This window comes from Ochotona princeps, chromosome 25, assembly GCF_030435755.1.
Source record: "Ochotona princeps isolate mOchPri1 chromosome 25, mOchPri1.hap1, whole genome shotgun sequence".
In the NCBI taxonomy this organism is placed as follows: domain Eukaryota; kingdom Metazoa; phylum Chordata; class Mammalia; order Lagomorpha; family Ochotonidae; genus Ochotona; species Ochotona princeps.
The window spans coordinates 25,744,592-25,760,440 of record NC_080856.1 but is presented as its reverse complement, the minus strand read 5'-3'; the positions used below and the strand labels follow the sequence as shown (position 1 = coordinate 25,760,440).

At 53.4% G+C, this 15,849-nt stretch overlaps 1 protein-coding gene across 2 annotated transcripts; it reads left to right on the top strand.

The window, feature by feature from the left end:
* The first annotated feature begins 230 nt into the window (after positions 1-230).
* Positions 231-12,879, top strand: ZNF783 (zinc finger protein 783). 2 transcript variants are annotated; one of them, XM_058681439.1, is made up of 8 exons: positions 231-417; positions 2,771-3,169; positions 3,259-3,385; positions 3,536-3,652; positions 9,811-10,062; positions 10,337-10,465; positions 11,059-11,169; positions 11,731-12,879. In XM_058681439.1, the coding sequence occupies exons 1-8, from the start codon at positions 394-396 to the stop codon at positions 12,546-12,548; spliced, it is 1,977 nt and encodes a 658-aa protein (XP_058537422.1). In that variant the 5' UTR covers positions 231-393; the 3' UTR covers positions 12,549-12,879. The 2 variants fall into 2 exon arrangements, with proteins under 2 accessions (XP_058537422.1, XP_058537421.1); XM_058681438.1 differs by having other exon boundaries at positions 3,536-3,658.
* Positions 12,880-15,849: the final 2,970 nt, after the last annotated feature.

Below are 15,849 nucleotides of genomic sequence, written 5' to 3'. Positions count from 1 at the left end.
CTGGCGGCCCCGGCTCCCCTCCGCCCTGCGGGTCCCGGCTGGAGGCCGCGGCGCGCCCCTAGCTCCCCAACCCCGGAGCGTTGGCTCGGTCGGGGCCCGCGGGCGGCTGGGCGGGCCGGGAAAGCCGCGGGTTGATGCGGGGCGGCGGCCGCGGGCGTGCGGTCCTACGGGCTGCAGGGGGCGCTGTGCACACCCTCGGGCGCGGCCGGCCGGCGCAGCTCTTTTTTAAAGGGCCAGCGGGGCACGTGTCTCGGGACGCAGTTGGCGGCCGCCGGGCTGGAGCTCCGAAGCTGGGCGGCTCCCGCTCCGCTTCCGCCGTTGCCACCGCGCCTGTCTAGACCCGACAGGCCGTTCCGAGGACCGCGACCAAGAGAGGGACGCCGACAGCCAGTCATGGCCGAAACGGCGCCTGCCCTGGTAAGCGCCCCTGGTCCCGCTGACGCCCGGATGGGGAGAGGTCCACCCCTGGCTTGCTGCCGCCGCCTGGTGGGGCCCTGGCGAGGGAGCCTGGCTGCGCCCGGGCCGGCGGGAGGGCCCCGCGGCGGCCTCGGAGCTCGCAGCCCGTGTCTCACCGCTCGGCCCCGCCGGCCCGCGGCCCTCCTTCCTTCATCTGTGGCAAATCCGGGCCGGGTGAAGGCCAGCGAGCAGGCGGCCCAAAACACCAGGCCCCAACGTCGGGGAGACACGCTGGAAACTCTGCTCCGCGGGCCGTCTCCGCCCTCCGTGGTCTCGGTGGAGGCCCGAAGGCCCCGCGGCGGGCGGGCTGGCAGGGCACGGGCGGCCCCCGGCCCCGGTGGGAAAGGGACTGGCCTAAGGTCACTCATCTGGGGGCCATCGGAGCCCGTGGCCCAGGCCGGGACTTGGGAATTAGACCGCGGGAATGGAATCAGACAACTTCGAGAGACCGAAGGGAACGTAGGTTGGGATTTTTTTTTTCCCCCTTAAAAAAAAAATAGTTTGGCAGATTCTATGCAGCGTGGCCAATGTGGAAAAAATCCTTTGGCCATTTTTGACAGACTGAGAAAAAATGTGCGGGGCTTGATAAACCCTGCTCTGAATGATAGACATGACTTTTTTTTTTTTTTTTAATAATTTTTTTCTATGCCTCTCCTCGTTCTCTTTTTAAAAAGATTTATTTATTAGAAGTTTCAAAAGCTAGGTTTTTTTGGACGCTCCCTCAACTGATGAGTTTGTGAGTCTGTTTCGTTCCCTGAGGGCAAGGGGAGAGAAGGGATGGGGATTTTGTTAGGGCCTGGAAGCCAGCCAGCCAGTCAGCCAGCAAGCCAGTCAGCCAGTTAGCCAGTCAGTCAGTCAGTCAGTCAGCCAGCCAGCCAGCCAGTCAGTTAGCCAGTTAGCCAGTCAGTCAGCCAGTTAGCCAGCCAGCCAGCCAGTTAGCCAGCCAGCCAGCCAGTCAGCTAGTCAGCCAGTTAGCCAGTCAGTCAGTCAGTCAGCCAGCCAGTCAGTCAGTCAATCAGTCAGTCAGTCAGCCAGCCAGCCAGCCCGCCCACCAGTGAGAGCCTCCTTTATCCTTCAGTCAGTCAACTAGCCAGCCAGCCAGCCAGCAAGAGCCTCTGTCACTCAGTCACTCAGTCAATTAGCCAGTCAACCAGCCAGCAGTGAGAGCCTCCATCACTCAGTCAGCTAGCCAGCCAGCCAGCCAGCCAATGAGAGCCTCTGTCACTCAATCAGTTAGCCAGTCAGCCAGCCAGCCCACCAATGAGAGCCTCCTTCAGTCAGTCAGTCAATCAATCAGCCAGCCAACCAGCCAACCAGCCAACCAGCCAGTCAGCCAGCCAGCCAGAGCCTCCTTCAGTCAGTCACTCACTCAGTCAGTCAGTCAGTCAATCAGCCAGCCAACCAGCCAACCAGCCAGTCAGCCAGTCAGCCAGCCAGCCAGCCAGCCAGCCAGAGCCTCCTTCAGTCAGTCACTCACTCAGTCAGTCAGTCAATCAGCCAGCCAACCAGCCAACCAGCCAGTCAGCCAGTCAGCCAGCCAGCCAGCCAGCCAGCCAGCCAGAGCCTCCTTCAGTCAGTCACTCAGTTAGTTAGTCAATCAGCCAGCCAACCAGCCAGCCAGTGAACGAGAGCCTCTGGGAGGCACTGGTTAAGCCTGAGCCTTCAGGATGGGAGGCAGGCAGGGAGGGGGCATAAGAGCCAGTGCAAGCTAAGAGGCAGCAGGGTATACCCACGAAACCCCCAGGAGGCTATGGCTGGAGAGCCACCCTTCATAGGAAGGGTGTGAGGTTGGAGAGGTTAGTCGGGATGTGAAGATCAGATTTAGGGAACTGCTTGGTCTCGTCAATTATCACAGTCGTGTTAGGTGTCTGCTATGGTTAATCACCATTTTCTAGAAGTGGAAGTGAAGTTGTGAGATATTTGATGACTTTCCCGGAAGTGACCATCTTGTGAGCTGCAGGGCTGTGTCGTAGTTCGGGGCTGTGGAGGAAGCAGATTCGGGAAAGGACGGCTGTCTGAGGCTAGATGCAGGGTCTCTTTGGTCTCTTTGGTCTCTTTGGTCTCTATGGCCCTGTTTGCCTTCCTTTTACTTACTTGCCAGCACCTTGGTCCAGCCAGTATCTCCTGGGACTACGACAGACGGGGACTCCTGACTCTTATCCCAGCATCCCCGCCCCCCACATTTTACTGCTGATTGGCCTCCAGGACCTCAAAAGGGGGTTTGTGAAGCCTGGTTCCAATCCGAGGTTTCTTCCTGAGGTAAAGACTGACTGGTAATTCTGGTAATGTCTCTCTGTTGTCTTCCTGTGAGCAGGCTCCAGAGAGAGACAAAGGCCCAGGGGCCCAGCAGCCTTCCACACCTTCCATGCCCCAAGCAGCTGCTGAGAACAACTCCTATCTCTACTCTACTGAGATCACACTGTGGACAGTAGTGGCTGCCATTCAGGCTTTGGAAAAGAAGGTCGACTTCTGCCTGAACCGAATGCAGAGCCTGGAGGGACGCGCGGGGACAGCCGAGAAGAAGCTGGCCGACTGTGAGAAGACGGCTGTGGAGTTTGGCAACCAGCTGGAGGGCAAGTGGGCCGTGCTGGGCACACTGCTGCAGGAGTACGGGCTGCTGCAGCGGCGCCTGGAGAATGTGGAGAACCTGCTGCGCAACAGGAACTTCTGGATCCTGCGGCTGCCCCCGGGCAGCAAGGGGGAAGTCCCCAAGGTAGCCCTTGGGTGTCCCTGGGGTGGGGGAGCCCGGGGAGCCGCATCTGCAAGGGTGTGGGCGAGTGAGTGTAACACTTGTGGTTCCAGGTGCCCGTGACCTTTGATGATGTGGCCGTGTATTTCTCGGAGCTGGAGTGGGGCAAGCTGGAAGACTGGCAGAAGGAGCTCTACAAGCATGTGATGAGGGGCAACTACGAGACGCTGGTCTCGCTGGGTGAGGCTGCCTCTGGAGTTTTGGGGCCTCTGTCCACAGCATGGCCGCCTGCAGTCACTGTCTTTGCTTCTGTTACTTTGGGCAGGTTAGCCTATCTATGGGCAGTTAGGACCCAGTTCTTTCCCCATTCCTTCCCTGTTCTGTATACAGATTATGCTGTCTCAAAGCCAGACCTCCTCACCCGCATAGAGCGTGGAGAGAATCCTTGTCCTGAAGAGCGGTGGGGCCAGGAGGAGAGTGAGAGGACTGCTCGGCCATGGGAGCCAGGTGCTGGTGAGTATGGGGTCTGCTGGAGAGCCTCTGGATCGCTCTGCCAGGCTTCCCAGGGCATCTGGCCAGCCAGGAATGGAGCCTAGACCCCCAGACTGAAGTGGGGCATTCTGTGTCCCAGGCCACTTAGAGCAGAGACAGGTGAAAGGCTTTGTTAAGAGCCATCCAGTGGCGATACTGGCCCGAGGGAGCAGGTTGTCTGCTCAGGTGGCTGGCGAGACTCCAGCTCTCTCCCATCTGCTAATTACCTCTCCAGATGCCTCCTGCAGTTGGAGCTTGGGTGGCTTGAAGCAAGGAGCTGATTCTCCCACTTAGATGGCAGGAAATCTGATTGCTTGGCCCATCACTCCTGCCTCTCAGGGTCCGTATTAGCAGGAAGCCAGAGACGGGGCTGGAACTGGCTCTCCCGCCCTGGTACTCCAGTGTGGAACTCGGGTATTTTAACTGCCTTTGTCCCTTGTGTTTAAACAGTTTTACTGAGATGTAGTTTTCATACCATACAATTAATCTATTAAAAAGTGTACAGTTTAAAAAAAGATATGTGTTTTTTATTTTTGAAGGGTATAGTAACAGTGAGAGAAAAAAAAAGAATCTTCCATCTGCTGGTTCACTCCCCAAATGGCCACAACAGCTGGAGCTAGACAAAAGTCAGAAACGAGGAGCTTCTTTGGGTCTCCCACATGGGTGCAGGGTCCCAAACATTTGGGCCGTATTCTGCTGCTTTTCCATGCCATAAGCAGGAAGCCAGATGGGAAGTGGAGCAGCCAGGAGTGAAACTGGCGCCCATATGGGATGCCAGTACTGTAGGTGGAGGTTTAATTTGGTACACCACAGAGCTGGCCCCGCATTCACAGAGTGATGTGACCACAGTCTGATTTTAGAACCATTTTGTCCCATGAGAAAGATAACTATTAACGTGTTCTGTATTCCCCCTCTACTTGCCCAAGCGACCAGTCATCTGTTTTCTCTCGGTTTGCCTATTCTGAACGTTGTTACAGAGTCACACAGTGTGTGGCCTTTCGTGGTGGCTGCCTCTGACTGAGCTTGGTGTCAATGTTGTAATGTGGTACTAAACTCATTTTTTTTTTAGCTGAAAGATAGTCCATTATAGAGATATGCCAGATTTGGTTGACTGAAATTCACCAGTGGTGAATCTGCCCTGCCCCCAATCCAATGTCTTATTTGTTGACATTTGATGTGATTTTTATCTTTTTTTTTTTTAAGCTTTATTTAATTTTATTGGAAAATCAGATTTACAGAGAGAAAGACATAGAAACAGATCTTCCATCTGCTGGTTCATTCCCCAAGTGGCCACAAAGATGGAGCTGAGCCGATCCGAATCCAGGAACCAGGAGCTTCTTCTGGGTCTCCCACATGGGTGCAGGGTCCCAAGACTTCAGGGTCCGAGGACTTCATCCTCGACTGTTTTCCCAGGCCACAAGCAGGGAGCTGGATGGGGAGTGGAGCAGCTGGGACATGAAGCAGTGACAGTATCAGATCCCGGCATGTGCAAAACAAGAACTTTAGTCACTAAGCTAGTGCGCCAGGCCTGATTTTTATGTTTTTAATCCCATTTCATATATTTTGGATTTGCTGTTCTTTAATATATTCAGTTAACTGGTAATTCTATCTAGACGATTATATAGAAGCAAGTTCAGGTTTTCTGGCAAGATCACTGCAGAGGTGTTGCTGTATACCCCCTCGTGTATAACATCAGGGGACACAAAAGGTCTCTTTGTCTTTTCTTGTTGTAATTCTTTGCTTTATCCTATTATCAAGTTCTTCTTATCAACTGTGCACATGATGATTTTATTAACCATTGAAGATTGTTGCTTGGATTTGGTACTTCATCGGGGACTGCAAGTGTAGCTTCCCCAACCAGCCATTAGTTATCTGAAGTACAGGATACATGCTTCTTTGCTTCACCTTAATAGCCTCAAAAACGGCCAATACATTTTGGGCTTTTTCTGCTTTTTTTTTTTTAATTTTAAAGATTTATTTGTTTTTATAAAGATGGTCCATCCGCTGGTTCACTCCCCACCTGGCTGTAGCAGCTGGGCTGGCCCAGGCCACGGTCGGGAGCCAGGAGTTTCTTCCAGGTCCTGGAGTGGCTGATAATGACCCAGCCTCTGAACCAGCTGCTGCTTTTCCCAGGAGCAGCTGGGACAGGAGCCAGTGCCCATATGGGATGCCAGTGTCATGGTGGCAGCTTTACCTGGTTTGCCAGACTGCCCTTCTTGAGGTGTGCTTTGTGGCGCAGCAGGTCAGGCTGCTGCTTGAGATGCCTGCATTCTGTATCGAAGTGCCTGCGATTGAGTACTGCCTCTGCTTCTGATCCTGCTTTGTGCTACAGCGCTCGGGAAGCTGTATTTGACGACTCGAGTGCTTTGGACGCTACCACCTACATGAGAGACCTGGATAAAGTTCCTGACCTCTAGCTTTGGGGTGTTCCAGCCTCTCTGCTGGGGCAGGCATTTGGGAGTGAACTAGCAGGTGGCAGATACTGCATGTATGCACACACACACTGTTGCTCTGCCTGATAATTAAGAAGCATTTAAAAAAAAAACCCTGTGTCGTATTATTTTTTTTTTTAAAGATTTATTCATTTTATTACAAAGTCAGATATACAGAGGAGGAGAGACAGAGAGGAAGATCTTCCGTCCGATGATTCACTCCCCAAGTGAGCCGCAACGGGCCGATGCGCGCCAATCCGATGCCGGGAACCTGGAACCTCTTCTGGGTCTCCCACGCGGGTGCAGTGTCCCAATGCATTGGGCCGTCCTCAACTGCTTTCCCAGGCCACAAGCAGGGAGCTGGATGGGAAGTGGAGCCTCCGGGATTAGAACCGGCGCCCATATGGGATCCCGGGGCTTTCAAGGCGAGGACTTTAGCCGCTAGGCCACGCCGCGGGGCCCTCATATTATTTTTTAAACTTGTTCCATTTTAGCTAGCGTGATCCTCCTCAAGTTGGCCCATAGGTCATTTACATTTTCATTTATTTGAAAGGCAGAGAGAGACAGAGACCTTCTATCACTCCGGAAATGTCGCAGCAGTCCTTGCTGGGCCAGGCCAGAGTCAGGAACCTGAAACTTGATCTGGATTTCCCACGTGAATGACAGAGACCCAGGTACTTGAGCACCTCCAGGATGTGTGCGAGCAGGAAGCTGGAATTGGCTGCGGAGCCAGAGCCTGAGCCTAGGTACTCTGATGTGAGACGCAGGTCTGAAACAGTATCTGCCTGCTGGGGCAGATCCCACCACCGGCTCCCTCCCCCCGCCGGTCGTCTTGATGTGACCTTGGTGGCTTTCCAAAACTGTAAAGTGTGCCACATTCATCTTCTATAGTTTCTGTTCCATGCCTTGAATCGGAATTTCTCCATAGGTTTTTATTATTATTTCCAGTGAGGTCACAATTGAGTACTTGTTTTTGGCGTTACTTCTAAGTGGCAGCTTTACTTGTTCCTCCGTAACCCCACTCCAGCCAGTATAGTTTTCATAACGTATCTTGGTGAGTGCGGTTTATTTATTATCTTTCATATCTTCAAGGGTTATTTTAATTTTGTTTTTACAGCTTTTTGTTATATATTTGAAAGTCAGAGAGAAAGATCTCTCTGCTCTTGGGCTCCCCAGTTACGTGCAATAGCTCTGACTGTACCAGCCCAAAGCCAGGAGCTAGGAGTTCGGTTCGGGTCTCCCATGTGGAGGCAGGATCCAGCTATTTGAACCATCGCTGCTGCCTCCCAGGATATGCGTTAGTTGGGGACTAGAACTGAGAGTGAAACCAGGAATCAATGCCAGGTACTTGATACGGGATATAGGGGTTTCAAGCAGCATTTTAATCACTGTACCGTTTTAGTTTCTTTTTTTAAATTAACTTTTATTTCTTTTTATTATTATCATTTTATGATACAGTTCCATAGGTCGTGAGATTTTCCATATCCCCTGCACAACTCTCTTCTCCCCTCGCTGAGTTCCCCTATATCATTACTATAGTATAGTTCTTCATACACAATCATATGTCCATCATTGTGGGCACAGACAATGACAGAGTCCAGCATCCTATTGTCAAGATATAGTAAATAGTTTCATTGGGGGTCCATCTTTGTCTGGAAGTTAAAGGTGCATACTGCGTTGTATCCTCAAGTCTGGATATGATAGTCTCCGTTACACAGTTACTATACATCCCTTTAAATGAAAAGCCACAAAACATAATCAACAACAGGAAGAAAAAAAAAATTAACAGCACCATGAAGTTAAATAACATGCTACTGAATGACTAATGTGTTGCTGAAGAAATGAAAAAGAAAGTCAAGAACCTTCTTGGTGAAAATGAGGCTACTGTACGATCTATGAGTCATTGAAAAATTTAATGAGAAGTGTTTTGAAGATATAAAACCAACCAAAAAAAAAAATCAAAATTCATGAGATTCAGTTTCTGGTGATCTTTGTTGGTGAGGTATGTCTCCTGTAGCCAACACATAGATGGGTTTTGTTTTAATCCAGTCTACTAATCTATGATGTTTGATTGATGAGTTCAAGATATTTCCATTCAGGGTTAATAAAAATAGGTGACAATTTGGTTCTGTCATTTTAGCAATGGGTTGTTCATTGATTTAGTCTTCTGTTATTTTACTGGGATATTCTTCACATTTGCCTTTGTTTTTTTGGGGTGCTATTCCTTTTCTCTGTATCATTTTTAGGACAGGTTTGGGAGAGGCATATTCTTTCAATTTTGCTTTACTGTGGAATAATTTTATTTCATTTTCAAAGATGAAGGAAATGTTGCTGGGTGTTTTATCCTGGGTCGACAATTTTTTTCTTTTAGAATCTGGAATATGTCGCTCCATTCTCTTCTTGCCTATAGAGTTTCCTGTGAGATATCTCCTGTGAGCTTAATTTGCATTCCTTTGTGTCAGTTGATTTTTTTCACGTGCACATTTAAGGATCTTTTCCTTATATTCGATTGAAGAGAGCTTGATGATCATGTGTCTTGGTGAAGATCACTTTTGGTCAAGCCTGTTGGGAGTTCTGTGCCCCTCCTGGATGTTGTTTCCCTATTCTTTCTTTAGATTAGGGACACTTTCCCGTGTTCATTAAATACATTTTTTTTTAAGAGATTGCACAAACAGGAAGTTAAGCTTCTAAGTGACACCTCAACATTTGTGCCAGGGCCCCATATTCTTCTTTCTTTTCTTTTCTTTTTTTTTTAAGGTTTATTTATTTTATTACAAAGTCAGATATATAGAGAGGAGGAGAGACAGACAGGAAGATCTTCCATCCGATGATTCACTCCCCAAGTGACCGCAACGGCCGGTGCTGAGCCGATCCGATGCCGGGAACCAGGAACCTCTTCCGGGTCTCCCACGCGGGTGCAGGGTCCCAAAGCATTTGGGCTGTCCTTGACTGCTTTCCCAGGCCACAAGCAGGGAGCTGGATGGGAAGTGGAGCCGCCGGGATTAGAACCAGCGCCCATTTGGGTTCCCGGTGCGTGCAAGACAAGGACTTTAACTGCTACGCTATTGTGCTGGGCCCAGTCTGGATTAGTTGTGAGTTGCTGATAGCTGCCTGATTTCAGACTTCTCTGCTTGAGTGGATTAGTGATGTGAACCTGCAGTCCATGTCCCACACAGACGGCTGTCCACCCTTTACTCTCACCCTTGTGCTAACCTGTTTTTTTTCTCTCATCCAAGGTTTTCTTCCTTAAAAAAAAAAAAAAAAAAAAGGTATGTGTGTGATTCCTGTTTCTTGCAGGAGAGAACACACGTGCTCGTGTAGGCAACTGGGCCTTTCTGATCAGAGTGGATGGCAGGTCCTGTGGAAGAGTTGTACCCAGCCGCAGGAAAGAGGCAGTTGGTTGTGGTTGCACAAGGGCACTTCACTGAGGTGGAATGACCACAGCTGTAGTGCGGATTTTGTGCTGACACTCTAGAGTGGCTTGGAGGGATGCCAGCAGGTCATGGCTTGTAAGGACAGACAGTGGGGCCTTTCTCCTTGCTGCTCACCAGGCCAGATGCTTCCGTGCTCTGTTAGGACCTCTCTGGGACTCTCGGGGGCAAGGGTGGGGATTTTCAAGATTTTGAGAATGTTATGAACATGTTTTTTAAAATTGCATCTTTTTTTTTTTTTTTCAAAAAAAAAATCTGTTTTATTTAAAAGGCAGAGAGAGAGATGGAGAGAAATCTTCCTTCAGCTCATTTACTGCTCAAATGCCCACAACAGCCAGGATGGAGCCAAACCAAAGCCAGGAGCCAGCACCTCCCTGCGAGTCTCCCGTGAGGGTGCCAGACACCGGGGCACCTGTGTCGCCCTCTGCTGCCTCTCAGTGTGCGCACTGGCAAGAAGCTGGATCGGAAATGGGGTCCCGTGACCTCCAGCAGGGACTCGGCAGGAACATGGGTGTCCCGAGAGGTGATTAGCCACTGTGCCATATACCCACCCCTGTGCCATATACCCACCCCTGTGCCATATACCCACCCCTGTGCAGTTTCTTTTTCCTGCTTTAGGACTGAGTCCAGCTGCTTGGTGTCTGGGGAGGCCCAGCTTGTTATTCTACCCTGATCCCCTGGGTCTCAGGCCCGCATTTCACCTTTCCCCAGAGGATCCTTGGCCCCAGGAGACGGGCAGTGGGGCTGGAGGAGGAGCCTCTGTGCTGTGCTCTGTGTCACTGACCTTTGTTCTGCAGGCCTCCCTCTGTGCCCGGAGCGCATTCTCAGCCCTGCCAGTCCTGCCCACAAGGAGTCCACACATGGGCAGGCTCCTGAGCTGCAGCAGCGTTCAGAGGCGAGAGTGATCCCATGCGAGCCAGGCACTGGTGAGGGGGCACTGGGCAGCACACAGTACCAACTGCATGGTACTGTGAGCAAGTGCTGGAGATCCGGGGGGGTGTGGGGAGATGGGGAGAAGTGTCTAGACTGTGATGGACTGGATTTCCTAGACACAGGCCTAAAGAGAAGCTGTGTTTTAGCACTTTGGCCATAGGAAAAGTGATCTGAGTAGAGCTGTCGGGGGCCTGGGTACGCTGGGCTGGCTGGTGCGCTTTGGTCGAGTCCACAGGGCTGTGTGTCCTGCGCCTGGGGATGGCCTTCCTCTGTGGCTGACTGCTAACCTCTTGACTGCGTTGTTGTGTCTGTGTGCTTCCTGTGTGTCTCCCACTGAAGTGGCCTGCCTCGGTGGTGTGTACATTCCAGCTCTGCACATGGAGAGGTGGGCTCTCTGGTAGGAGGGCAGGGTATCTGCCCACCGCTTACCTGAACCAGTCCCCCAGGCCCTCTTGTGCTTAGGCCTGTCAGGGACAAGGTGTTAGAGGCTGGGGGGCATGGCCTCTGTTGCTGTCACCTGGGAAGGCTGCTGGACCTATTCTGGGTGGGTCCTGGAACGTGTCCCCTCCGGTTCCTTCTCTCACAGGGCCTCCAGCCAGCACCAGTGTTTTGTCCTCGATTAAACAGGAAGGAGACTCTTCCGAGGGGGAGCTGCCTGCCTCCACTCCCAGAGATGTCCTGCCCAGCATGGGGCCAGGTAAATAAGGGAAGGAGACACCTGAGGTCAAGCTGGAGCCTCACAGGAGGGAGGGTGTGCTGGGGTCCAGCGAAGCATGGCAGGACCCTGGGGAGTGGCTCCCTCCCTCATCCCCTTTCCCTGCTGGGGCCTGGCCTAGCTGGAAGGCAGACGGCACACCATCAGCTTGTATTCTGTTGGCGACAGACAGGTTGTCCAGGAGGCCTCGCTGCTGCCTCAGGTGGCCCAGGCTCCGGCCGTGACTTAGCGTTAGGCCCCTGTGTCTTCAGTTGGTGAGCTCAGGAGGGCTCCCAGAGCCTGCCTGCTATGGCCTCAGATTGCAGCTTGTCTCTGCGCCCACAGCCCTCCTCAGTCCACTGTGCCAGCAGCCCCTCCGTGCTAGCCCTGTGCCAGCCGGCAGGCAGGACTCGCTGGGCTAGTTCCTCCTGGGGCAGAGGCGTTAGGCCCAGGAGGGACATTCACCCTTGTCGTGCTGCAGAGACCCCGCCCACGCTTGGAAGCAGCCAGGGCGATCTGGAGGGCAGGTGTGTTCTCCTTGGAAACCAAGATTCCTCTCACCAGGTGTTGTGACCATCAAGACAGAAGTGCTATCAGATGATGAGATGTTGCCAGAGCAGATCTTCCTGGGGACTCCGAGCCAGACCACCTATCAAATCCCCGAAGGGCCCAGGAGCAAGTCCCGGGGCCCCAGCCAACATCCTGCTGATCGGGTACCAAGGGTGCGGGTCGCCGAGCTTCGGTCACCGGGGTCTGTGGGCCAAGCGCCCCGCGTCCTGCCCCGTCGGCGAGAACGGACCTTCCCCTGCCCTGACTGCGGCCAGAGCTTCCGCTTGAAGATTAACCTGACAATTCACCAGCGGACACATGTGGAGAAGGAACCCAGGGAGACTCCGGGCAGCTCGGCCACTGAGTGGGGTGAAACTGAAGCTCCCTCTGCCCTGGAGCCGGGGGAGGTGGTGGTGCCCGGGCCGGTCATCCGCTGGCTCCCTGAGGAGCCCCAGGGCCACGCCTTCATGGGCCACAAGCCGGCCACCTCCAAGGTGTACCACTGCAGCGAGTGCTTGCGCTTCTTCCAGCAGAAGAAGAGCTTGCTTCTGCACCAGCGGCTGCACACAGGCAACAGCCAGGGCTGGCCTGCCTGTCCCTACTGCGGCAAGGCCTTCCGCCGGCGCTCGGACCTCTTCCGTCACCAGCGCATCCACACCGGCGAGCGGCCCTACCAGTGCCTGCAGTGTGGCCGGGCCTTCAACCGGAGCCACCACCTGGCGGTGCACATGCAGACTCATGCCCGAAGCCACACAGGCCTGCACTTCTCCACGTCCTCTGCCCACCACGGGAGTCCACCCCTGCCTAGTCCCAGCCACCTGGAGGAGGGCTGACCAGGCCGAACCCTGTCGGGACCCCTCTGGCACCACCTGCCTTGCCTGGAGAGCCTCCTCCCAACCCCCCAGCCCTCGTGTTCTCAGGTGGCTTGGCAAAGGGGTGTTTGGTTTTTTTCATTCATACGGGAAGCTGCAGCCCCTTTGGTGTCAGCTGCCTCCATTTCCCGTCTCCTAAGTTTGTCCCTGCTGCCTTTTCTACATTCCTGACCTATAAAGGATTCCTTCAGGCTTATGGAACGGCAGTTTCTGTTGAGGGTCTTTGGCAGGTGCTACAGACACTAGCGGACCAGGGATCGGGGCCTTTCCACCGTGACATTGACTGACCGCAGCAATCTTCCGCTGGCCCTCAGTGTGCCAGGTTAGTAGACGAGACGGCCTGAAGAGAAGCCACGAGAAGTTTTCCACTTCGTTTCTTTGAGAAGTTCCTATTGTTTTCCTGAGTGTCACGTGTAGTTGCAAAGGGGACCAAGAGCTCCTGGCCAGAGGGGCAGGACTTCCTCTCTGGGGTTCGAAGGGTAGACGGGGAGAGGGGCTGGTCTAGAACAGCCTATGGCCTCAGAGAGCGCTGCCTTCGGGCCCCGCGGCGTGGCCTAGCAGCTAAAGTCCTCACCTTGAAAGCCCCGGGATCCCATATGGGCGCCGGTTCTAATCCCGGCAGCTCCACTTCCCATCCAGCTCCCTGCTTGTGGCCTGGGAAAGCAGTTGAGGACGGCCCAATGCATTGGGACACTGCACCCACGTGGGAGACCCGGAAGAGGTTCCAGGTTCCCGGCATCGGATTGGCGCGCATCGGCCCGTTGCGGCTCACTTGGGGAGTGAATCATCGGATGGAAGATCTTCCTGTCTGTCTCTCCTCCTCTGTATATCTGACTTTGTAATAAAATGAATAAATCTTTAAAAAAAAAAAAAAAGGCGCTGCCTTGGTCCTGCCATGGAGGGGCTCCTTGGCCCAGAGTGGCTTCCCAGCATTCCTAGCACTTGATCTGCTGGGCCGTCATCCATCATACACCATGGAGAGGAAGCTGAAGAAGCCAGGGGCAGAGTACACTTCCCCTGCAGCTGTCGGGGTCATGGACATTCATGGTGCATAGACTGGACCCCGGACAGTATCGGGAGGACTGGATGCAGAGAAGGACCTTGTCTGGGAGGCTGCTCAGTCCCCCTGCGTGCTGGGGCATCCTTTGGCATAGAAGGGGATGGCCGGGGTATGTCCTTTCACATGTGGAGTTCTTGGAGGAATTGGGCTCGGGCAGATACGGTCTTGGAGCTCTGGGTCTTAAGTCTCATGTTCCTTCTCTGTCAAAACAGGCGGTGACGTCAGTCGCCTTGGAATTGTCATCTTCAAATCAGAGCTGCTGGGACAAAAGGGAAGCCTGGCTTTGTCCTTTTCCAGCTCAGGACCCTCTTTCTCTTCCATGTTGATCTCCAGTTAGAATCCCCCTGCCACACACACCCCAAGAAGAACTTACTTGTGGGAGCAGTTTCCAGCAGGGAACTTTCCTGCTGGGCTGTGTTCCCTGTGGAAGTTCAGGTAACAGTACTAGACCTTCCAGGAAAGGCTTGGCGGAAGTGTTCTCATGCCCCTTCAACATGCCACGTGGGGTGCTGCCTGCAGGTCAGCCCGGGGATGGGCGTGACCAAACTGGTGCATTGGTGATTGGCAGCTGAGGCCACCAGTGGCCAGGCCTGCCTGCTCCCTGGTTTCCGGCAGTATTCCTTCCTCTCCTAGAGTACTGAAAACAGCGGGGCAAGGGTAGATAGGGAAACCCGGTCAGAAGAGACCCCACCCTTCTGTGCTGTGACTCCTTGTCTGCTGCGGCACCCCAGCCCTTGCTGGGGTTCCCCAACTCAGAGATGGGCTTCTCAGGATGTAGCTGTTTAGAGCTTAGTCCTCAGCTGCAGGAGCTCCCTATGGGTGGGAAAGGAGGCCTTGGGCTCACACTTTCAGAGTTCCTGGGCCTGTTTTTTCTAATGCGGAATGTCTTGTGTTTGTACAGGTTTTTTTTTTTTCTTTTAAAGATTTATTTGTTACTGGAAAGGCGGAGAAGAAAGCTATCCCATCCACTGTTTTGCTCCCAAAGTGGCCACAACAGCCGAAGCCGACCTGATCTGAGGCCGGGCGCCTGGAGCTTTGAGTTTTCCAACATGTCTGCAGGGATCTGAGGACTTGGATCAGCTTTTGCTGATTTCCCAGGCCATAAGCAGGTAGCTGGACAGCGGGACCATGAACTGGTGCCCATGTGGGATGTTGGCACTTGCAAGTGGAGGATTAGCTGGTTGAACCACTGCCCCAACCTCCCCTGTGCAGGCATTCTGATAGAAACAAACCACAATCAAAGGCACCAGCTCACTCCCCCCACCTCAAGCACTGTGTGCTCAACTCTGGATGAGGCCTTGGGAGTCAGCCTAGTGTGCAACAGGCTGTGCTTCATGCCGTTTGCACTGAGGTACATGAGCCCCCACCCTGCGTGATAGCCTACTGTCAAGTCCCTGCCTTGCCATGCGCGAGGATCCCATGTGGGCTCCTGTTCATGCTTCAGCTGCCCGCTTCCCATCCAGCTCCCTGCTTGTGGCCTGAGAAAGCAGTGGAGGACAGCCCAAAGTCTTGGGACCCTGCACCTGTGTTTGAGGCTTGAAAGAAGCTCCTGGCTCCTGGCTTTAGAATGGCTCAGCTCTGGCTGTTGCAGCCACTTGGTGAGTAAGCCAGAGATCTTTCTGTCTCTCCTTCTGTCTGTAAATCCATATTTCCAATAAAAAAGATTTTATTTTAATGAAATAAATGAGGGGAGGTTGAATTGGGTGCAGCAGCTAATGGGGTTCTAGAATGCTGGGAAACAATGAAATGTGTGGGTCACGGTGTTTAGTGGCCCTGAGGACTGTTAACAGACTGGCATCTCTGGTGGTGGTCAGCATTTCAGCATAAATGAGTGCATGCATGCTGCTGTTTCCTGCTCTGGTGGGTGAACTGAGGGTCAGGGCAGTCAGCTGCAGACCTCAGCTGGTGGCTTTGCACACGCTGTGGGCCTGGCGACAGGCGGGAAACTCCTGGCCTCCATACCTGTCAGGTACACATAGGACCTGAGCTCAGACTGTGGTTCCAGATGGCCAATAGGGACCCAAGTCCAGCTGGCGGGCCCAGGCTTCCCACCGTGGTGCACTCTGTGTGGCTGTCGCACTCTGAACATCCCTGAGTCCCCGATGGCTGCACCATTTGGCTTGGTGTGGGAAGGCTGAGCCCGGGGCTCCTGCAGAGAGGACCCAGCAGTGGGGGCTGTGTGCAAGGGTGGCAATGCCTGCA